A 9,725-nucleotide genomic window follows, 5' to 3' on the forward strand; every position below is an offset into this window, starting at 1 on the left:
CTGGTGGAACCACTGAGACTATGGCCCCTACCTGCCCTTCTGGTCTGGAATTGAACCCACACCTGTGGCTTCCAGCCTAACAAAAGACAGGCATATGAGTTGAACATTTACCTGAGGTAGATACACTCCTTGGAGAGAACAATCATGGGAGAAAGAAGGGCTGTTTACACACAAGAGACAACTGAAGGGGCAGGGGTGCATGGTGGGATGGACACAGAGAAGAGGTAACTATCGGGTGGAAATAGGAGGGGAGCTGTTGCATTGTGGTAAATTGTAGTAAATGTCATGAGACAAAGTGTATGTGAACTGCTGTATGGAAAGTGAATTTTCTCTGTAAATTTTCACCCAAATCACAATTAAAAAATAATAATAATAATACAGAAATCTAAGATATCTGAATCCATTTTAGTAAACTTCCAAAATATAAGATCAACCAACCAGCTTGCAAGAAAATGGGTCAACTGTATTTACCTGGAACAACAGAGAAAGAAGGTAAGTCAGGAGTAGGAAGAGGGAATGTAATGTGTGGCTAACTGCCTCCATGAACAACCTGCTTCCTCTGCCATGAGACCAGAACTGGATGGTGCCCAGTCACTATTACTGAACATTCTGATCAAAGAGCCTATAGAAGCATCCTGATTAAGAGAGGGTAAAATGTACAACAGAATTAAAAAGTCCCACACAAACCAGAATTTCTGGAGCCAAAGGAGGCTGATGAACTCCCGAAACTACTGCACTGAGATAATCTTTGAAACTTAAACTAAAAATATCCTCTGAAGTCTTATTAAAACCAAACAACAGTTTAACTGGGGAAAAATCTCTTCCTTGAGCAATGTACTTTTTTAAGATCTACCTATGTGGGATCAAATTCACAGCAGCAGGGCAAAAGATAAGACAGGAATCCTAGGGGGGAGTGAGTTTATGTTAATGGAGGAGGAACAACTCAGAAAAGGAGAGCAAAAACAGCTGCACAACTCAAAGAATTTTGTGTCACTGAATTGTACATGTAGAAACTGCTGAAATGGTGTACCATGTTTTGCTGTGCATAATCTCATTAATTATGTAAAAAGTAAAAAAAAAAGAAAGAAAACGGAACAAAACAAATGAACAATTATATTTCAAATATATCACTGTATCAGAGAACAGTTAGGGACAACCACAACAATGCAAAAGAGAAGATGGTATCCCAGAAGGGAGAGAACCACAGAGTGGGAGACCTAAACCCAGCACTTTAAGTGCCCGATCAAGATTAAAAGAATTGAACAAAGATTTCAGTTGCTGCCTGTGTTAGTTTCAGGAATGCCCTAACAAAGTACCACAAAGTAGATGGTTTTAAACAACAGAAATTTACTGTCTCACATTCTGGAGACTAGAATTCCAAACTCAGGGTGTCGGCAGGACCATGCTCTCTCCAAAGGCTCTAAGAGACATCTCTCCTTGTCTCTCCTACCTTTTGGCAGCTTCAGGTTAGCCTTGGCTTATACCTGTAACATAATTCCATTGTCTTATCTTGTTCTCTATGTGTCTCTGTAAGGAGCTCTGGTGACGTAGTCCCTAAGGCACTTGACTGCTAAATAGAAGGCTGGCTGTTCAAACCCACCAGCCACTCCTTGGAAGGAAGGTTGGGCAATCTACTCCCATAGTGATACCACCTCAGAAACCCACGGAGGGGTCGCTATGAGTCAGGTCAGACTCGACAGCAGTGAGTTTGGTTTTTTTGGTTTATGTTTCTCCGTATCACATGTCCTCTTCTAAGGACACACTCAGACTGAATCAGACCCACCCCATTCCAGTTTGACCTCCTATTAGTTTAAATGATAACATCTTCAAAGACCCCATTTCCAAAAATAGTCACATTCACAGAAGTCAAATTTAGGACATCAATATAACTTTTGGTAAACATAATTCAACCCTTAACACTGTCTATCACAGGGGAAATAAGAGTTTAGAGTGTGAGTTCAGCCAAATTAACTGCTTGCTAAAACAAAGGAATCAATACTCTTTGGAGGAATATAACAAAAGCCAAAGTCTCTCTACTGTGTCATTCACAATGTCCAAGATAAAACCAAACTACAAATAAATAAGTAAATAGGTGAAAATGTGGTCCAAAGACTCAAGAGAAAGGCACTCAGTGGAGATCAACCCTAATATAACCCAGATGTTAGAACACACAAGATTACTTTTAACTTTTTATTGTGATTTGGGTGAAATTCTACTTAGCAAATCGGTTTCCCATTCACTAATTCATACACTTTTTGTTCCATGACACTGAAACCAATCCCCACAATGTGACAGCACTCTTCCCACCCCCTGCCTGTGTTTTCTGTTTCCATCTGTCCTTTTATACGATCCCTTCCTGCCATCTGAGCTTTAATCCCTGAGCAAATGCTGCCCTTTTGATCTTGTATGGTTGGTTGTTTTAAGGAGTGACACCTGCCTAGTATTACTGTTCACCTTACAGGCCTATTGTTTAGCTACACAGAAGGAACTGGAGAAACAGAAGGTTCCAGGAACAGACAGACCACCCACTGAGGTGTTTCAACATACAGATGCAACACTGGAAGTGCTTACCTGTTATGCCAAGAAATTTAGGAGACAGCTACCTGGCCAACTAACTGGAAGAGATCCATATTTGTGCCCATTCCAAAGAAAGGTGATCCAACAAACTGTGGAAATTATCGAACAAGATCATTAATGACAAGGAGCTCTGGTGGCGTAGTGCCTAAGACATTTGACTGCTAACCAGAAGGCTGGCAGTTCAATCTACCAGCCACTCCTAGGAAGGAGGGTTGGGCAATCTACTTCCGTAGAGATACCACCTCGGAAACCCAAGGAGGGGTCGCTATGAATCAGACCTGACTCAACAGCAGTGAGTTTGGTTTTGGTATCATTAATAATAAATCCAAGTAAAATTTCACTGAAAATAATTCAAAACAGTGCAACAGTACATCGACAAAAAAGTGTCAGAAATTCAACCCTGATTCCGAAGAAGAGGTGAAACAAGGGATATCACTGCTAATGTCAGATGGATCTTGGCTAAAAGCAAAGAATACCAGAAAGATGTGTTTTATTGACTATGCAAAGGCATTCAAGTGTGTGGACCATAACAAATTAAGGATAACATTCAGAAGAATGGGAATTCCAGAACACTTAATTGTGCTCATGAGGAACCTGTACACAGATAAGGACGTAGTCATTCAAACAGAACAAAGGGACACCATGTGGTTTAAAATCAGGACAGGTATGTGTCAGGGCTATAGCCTTTCACCATTCTTATTGAATCTGTATACTGAGCAAATAATCCGAGGACCTGTACTATATTAAGAGGATTGGAGAAAGACTTACTAACAATCTATGATGTGCAGGTGACATGACCTTGCTGAAAGTGAGGAGGACTTGAAGCATTTACTAATGATCAAGGACTATAGTCCTCAGCATGGATTACACCTTAACATAAAGAAAACAAAATTCCTCACAACTGGACCAATAAGTAATATCACAATAAACAGAAAACGCTGAAGTAGTCTAGTCAAGGATTTCATTTTACTTGGCTCCGCAATCAATGCCCATGGAAGCAGCAGTCAAGAAATCAAATAGCACACAGCACTGGACAAATCTGCTGCAAAAGACCTCTTTAAAGTGTTAAAGAGCAAAGATGTCACTTTGAAGACTAAGGTGCACCTGATACAAGCCATGGTGTCTTCAACAGACTCATATGCATGTGTAAGCTGGGTAATGTATAAGGAAGACTGCAGAAGAACTGATGCCTTTGAATTGTGGTGTTGACAAGAATATTAAATATACCATGGACTTCCAGAAAAACAAACAATTCTGTCTTGGAAGAAGTACAGCCAGAATGCTCCTTAGAAGCAAGAATGGCCAAACTCTGTCTCTCATGCTGGTCATATCATCAAAATGGACCAGTCCCTGAAGCAAGGTATCATGTTTGGTAAAGTAGCAAAAAAGAAGAACAAGATGGATTAACACAGTTGCTACAATAATGGGCTCACGGCTAGCAAGAATCGTGAGGATGGCCCAGGACTGAACGATGTTTCATTCTGTTGTGGTAGAGTTGCTATAATTCAAAACCAACTCAATGGCACCTAACAACATTATTTAACTGAAAGTTGAGCTAAAGGGGTGAGTTCCCCTCTAGGCTTGAAGGGTATCTAAGAGCCATAGTCTTAGGGGCTCCACCAGTCTGTATCAGACCTGTACCTGGTCTTTTCTTATGATTTTGACTTTTGTTCCACATTTTTCTCCCACCCTATCCAAGACTTGCTGTTGTAATCCCCTTCAGAGCAGTCGGCAATGGTAGCCAAGAACCATCTAGCCCTTCTGGTCTCAAAATCATGAAATTTGGGGCTCACATGGCCAACTAGTCCTTTGGACTAATTGTTTCCGTACATCTTTGATTTTCTTCACTCTTCTTTGCTCGGGATGGAGAGAGACCAATGGTTGCTTCTTAAAGGGCTGCTCATAAGCTTTTAAGACTCCAGTCGCTATTGATCAAAGTACCATGTAGGACGCTGTCTTCATGGACTACACATACAACTATTTTAAAGCAGCTATTATAACGATGCTCAAGAACATAAAGGAGACAGAAGACTTGAAAGCAGAGACTCAAAAAGAGTCCTGTACACCATGGTTCACTGCAGCACTATTCACAATAGCCAAAAAGTATAAACAACCTAAATGCCCATCAGCAGATGAATGGATGAATGTGGTACATACATACAATGGAATACTACTCAGCCAATAGGAGAAAGGAAGTCTTGATTCATGCTACAGTATGGATTGAACTGGAAGACATTATGCTGAGTGAAATAAGCCAACCACAAAAGGAAAAATACTGTATGATCTCACTTATATAAAAAGACAACAAAAGACAAATGTATAGAGATCAAAGTTTATTAATCATTACAAAGGGTGGGAGGAAGGGTGATTGAATTGCTGTCAGTACGTTGTACACCCATAAAAAGGTGAATTGTCAAAAGTTGTGTGGTATATTTACAATCGCCAATCCCCCCCAAAAAAATAGCTGGTAATGCTGTTTATGTACAACCAAACACCTTATGCAATTTGGTTGCTTGGTATGGAGGTTTACCAAACCAAAAAACAAACCAAACTCACTGCCATGGAGTCAGATCCAACTCATAGCAACCTCTCCTTGGGTTTCCCGAGGTGTTATCACTACAGAAGTAGACTGCCCAACCTTCCTTCCAAGGAGTGGCTTGTGGGTTTGAACCACCAGCCTTCTGGTTGGCAGTCAAATGCCTTAGGTACTATGCTACCAGAGCTCCCATGGAAGTTTAGCGTCGTAGTTTTATGTGACATCCCAGTTAATTGGCCTAATAACATACCATGAACATAGTGCTTTTGTTCTACCTTCTACTTCATTGTATTGTACCTGGGTTTTAAAAGTTTGGAAGTAGCCATCCAAGGTACAATAATTGGTTTCTATTCACCTGGAACAACAGATGAAGAAGAGAATCAGGAATGGGTGGGGGATATGGAATGCATGGTTCATTGCCTCCATGAATAACTGCCTCCTTTGCCAGGAGATCAGAAGAACTGGATGGTGCCCAGCTCCATTACTGAACATTTTGATCAAAGATTCCATAGATGATTTGTGATCAAAAGGGAAGAAATGCAAAACAGACTTTCAAATTCTCATGGACTTTGGACTTTCTAGAGCCACTGAGGGTAGATGAACCCCTGCAACTATTGCCATGAGATAAGGAAGGTTGGGCAATCCTACTTCCGTAGTGATACTGCTTCAGAAACCCAAGGAGGGGTCGCTATGAGTCAGGGGCGACTCGACGGCAAATAACAACAACAACAACAACAACAGTAAAAAGGTCTGCCTGGAGCACTAACCTCCTTTAAGAGCTATCTACATGAGATCCGACTGACAACAGCAACTCAAAAGATTAGACAGCAACCCTAGGAGACAGTGAGTTATACTAATGAGGGAGGAACAATTCCAAAAAAGAGGGTGAGAATGGTTGCACAAGTTGAAGAATGTAATCAATGTTACTAAACTGGACATGTAGAAACTGTTATAAATAAATTAATTAAAAACAAAGGAGAGAGAGAAATTATGACAAAGAACCAAACAGAAATTCTAGAATTGAAAAATACAGTATTTGAAAATAAAAAATTACTGGGTAGGCTTAACAGCAAATTTGAGATGATAGAAAAGTCAATGAACTTGAAGATAGAAAAATTGAAATCATCCAATCTGGGATATAAAGAAAAACACTGACAAAAACAAACGAGCCTCAGTGACCTGTGAGACAAGAGTAAAATTCGAGTATGTATGTAAATGGAATCCAAGAAGGAAAGGACAGAGAGAACGGGGCAGCAAAAAAGAGTTCAAGAAATAATGGCAAAAGGTTTCCAAGCATAATGAATGGCATAAACTTATAAATCTGAGAAGCTCAGAAATCCTAAGGAGGATAAACACAAGGAAAACCACACTCAGACCTACTACTGTCAAATATGCAAAGATGAAGAAGAACCTTTAGAATAGTACTAGACAAACGTAAGGTTGAAATGATGGTAGATGGTAACTCAGGGTCCTCAGCTAAGAAATGAAGAGCATCAGAAATTGGAAATCTGTGAGTCAAGACAGAAAGCACATTTTTCCTCTCCTAATTTTGGAAACCCAAGGAGGGGTCGCTATGAGTCAGGGCCAACTCGACGGCAAACAACAAGAACAATGACAACAATTTCTTTAAAACACAGATGTCTGTTTGAAACAAAAATTATTACACCAAACATATGTAGATGCAATACATATGACAACTGGAGCATAAATGATGGGGTGGTGGCACACAGACCTGAACAGTTCCAAGATTCTAATATTTTACATGAAGTGGAGTAATATTAACTGAAACACATTATTGTAGCCATTGCTTGCTTTGCATATTGCCATCATTACTTAACTTCCCTGAGGTCCAAAGAGGACAAGGAAAAATTAAAGCTTTCTTCTAAAGCCTACCCTCGCTAGAAGTCCAACATCACTTACCTAGAGCTTAGGCCTCTATCTGCACAAGCTTTGGCCTTAAAATACAAAGTTTTAACAACTAAAGAGGGTTCTGCCTAAACAAAGGAAAACACCAAGCTATGACTGTAGTAAGCTATATTAAGTAGAATTAGTAACAAGTTTTTTTTAACATTTTATCTCCCTCTGCTAAATAAGCTAAAGTTTGTATTTACTCAAGCTCTCAACCTATCAGTTTAGGAACTCAGTTGATTTAACTTTTCAAACATTCAAAATTCTACTAAACGGTTCAAAAGCCTACCTTGATTTCCTTTATCCCTTTCTTTGCTTTTAAAGTTTCTTCAGCAGACTTCGTTTTCTCATTCTTCTTTGCTGTTTCATTTACAAGTTTCTTTCCACTTGGTATAACCCCAAAGAATTTCCGAATATCCTAAAAAAGAAAATTCATAAATAAACATAAACTGCACAAACAAGATCCTTGTTCCAACTGCCAAGAGGGAAATATTCCCATCCATACTAGTTACTTCCGTTACCCGGAATAACGTCTCCACAGCCAAACGGCTCTATGTGTGCAGCAGCACTTTTTAAAGCCATATCCTTTTTATATGCAAAAAGCAAGTAATAATATTACCTGAGTTCAAAAATTAGTCAAAGGAAAAGTAAGTAAGTGAAACTCTGTTAATGGAAGAGGAAAATAACAGGTATGTATTAATCACACATGCACATAAATATCCCATGATCCCAGGCACAGTGGGAAAAACAAAGGGTTGAAGAATATAATCATTGCCAATGACAGAAGTTTGAGAAGTTTGAGAGAATAACTAACTCTCAATACCTGACACTTTAAGACAATCTTCATGTCAATCTCCTAATACAGAAAAGTCACAAATTCATCCTAATTAAGCCTAAGTCTAAAAAATACTGCTGACCAAACAGACACTAGGCAATGAAACTGAGACACTGTTGGCAGGTGCTAAACAAGAGACGGGTGACTAAGAAAGCCAGAGTCTTTCTTGTAACTTGAAAAGAATCGAGTTTGAGGCTGACAACTACTAATTTTATTGCTTCTGGTGGAAATAAGACTTTCACATAAGTATTTCACTTATGAAATTACAAGTGATTCTTTACTCAAACAGTGGTAATTGTACACACACACATACAGAGAGAGAGAAACGGACAGACAGAGAAAGAAGAAGGCCAATAATGTAAGTTAATGATCAGATTCAGACAAGTGGTGGTCTCAAACTATTTTAGGAACACAAATGTTTAAATGTTTAAAACTGCGAAAAGAAACTCCAGCAATGGCATTATGGGCAAAGCTGAGCCCCTTCTGTTGGTACCACAAGGCCAACCCACAGCACTGCTACAGCCTTTCCTTCCCAATTAATTCCTTCGGCTCGTCCCTCTTCTCTTCCTTTCCCTTTATTCTTCCCTTCTTTCTCCAATCTACTGCCCCAGACTCCCCATGCCGTTATACGCCGATGACAGCAGGTGAGTTAAAATAAATTACAGTACACAGATCTAACTCAATATAAATCCAAACTTGTGCAAAATAGTCTTATAATTATTTTATAATTTTATAATTCTATAAGTCAGAAAGGAGCTCTGGTAGTGTAGTGGCTAAGGCACTTGACTGCTAACCAGGAGGCTGACGGTTCAAACCCACCAGCCACTCCTCGGAAGGAAGATGAGGCAATCTACTTCCGTAGTGATACTGCCTAGGAAACCCAAGAGGGGTCGCTATGAGTCGGGTCTGACTCGACGGCACATAACAACAACAACAACAACATATAATAATTTTGGGAGCTCTGGTAGCATAGTGGCTAAGGCACTTGACTGCTACCCAGAAGGCTGGCGGTTCAAACTCACCAGCCACTCCTCGGAAGGAAGATGGGGCGATCTACTTCCGTAGTGATACTGCCTCGGAAACCCAAGGAGAGGTCACTATGAGTCGGGTCTGACTCGACGGCACATAACAATATAAACAACGTAAGTCAGAATCAATTCAATGGCAGTGGTTTGTCTTCGAAATACGTTTTGCCCCAATAATTCCATTTCTAAAAGAAATGGTAAAAGAAGTAATTTTAAGAGAATTAAAAAGGAGTAATTAACTCTTCTTTCTTTCTTTTTCAAAGGTTATTAATTGAACAAACAGATCAGTTCAAACAAGGCAATGGATTTAGGCAAAGATCACATAAAAGTTCAAACATTTCAGCAGAGATAGCAATGACAAGTACGTTTTCCACGCTTTACTAGGCGTGTGTTCTTCATTTTTGATTATCCTCTGAGGTAAACAGAAGGGAAACTCCTGACAGCTGGACCAATAAACATCATCATGATACATGGAGGAAAAAAAACCCTGAAGTTGTCAAAGATTTCACTCTACTGGATCCAGAATCAATACCCATGGAAACAGCAGTCAAGAAATCAAACGATACATTATTGCATTGGGCAAAGGTGCTATAATAGACCTCTTTAAAGTTCTAAAAAGCAAAGATGTCACTTTGATGAAGGTGTGCCTCACAAAAGTCATGATCTTTTCAATCGCCTCATATGTGTGTCAAAGCTGAACAATGAATGAGTTAGACAGAAAAAGAACTGATGCATATAAAGTGTGGTGTTGCTAAAGAATACTGACTATACACAGAATTTCTAAATGGTGAGGAAGTTAAGAAAGTTGAAAGATAGAATGGACTGTTCTAAACTTGGGGATAAA

General features: G+C 39.6%; 1 protein-coding gene across 1 annotated transcript in view; it reads right to left on the minus strand.

Moving 5' to 3' along the window:
• The window catches only part of RFC1 (replication factor C subunit 1), a 107,922-nt gene extending 100,465 nt beyond the window's left edge, over window positions 1-7,457 (minus strand). Inside the window, 1 exon segment of the mRNA XM_007947135.2 lies at window positions 7,311-7,457. Within this exon segment, the coding sequence (XP_007945326.2) occupies window positions 7,311-7,457 (147 nt within the window).
• Window positions 7,458-9,725: the final 2,268 nt, after the last annotated feature.

This window comes from Orycteropus afer, unplaced genomic scaffold (genome assembly GCF_000298275.1).
Source record: "Orycteropus afer afer isolate SDZICR_OR568_19922 unplaced genomic scaffold, OryAfe1.0 scaffold00176, whole genome shotgun sequence".
Lineage (NCBI taxonomy): Eukaryota > Metazoa > Chordata > Mammalia > Tubulidentata > Orycteropodidae > Orycteropus > Orycteropus afer.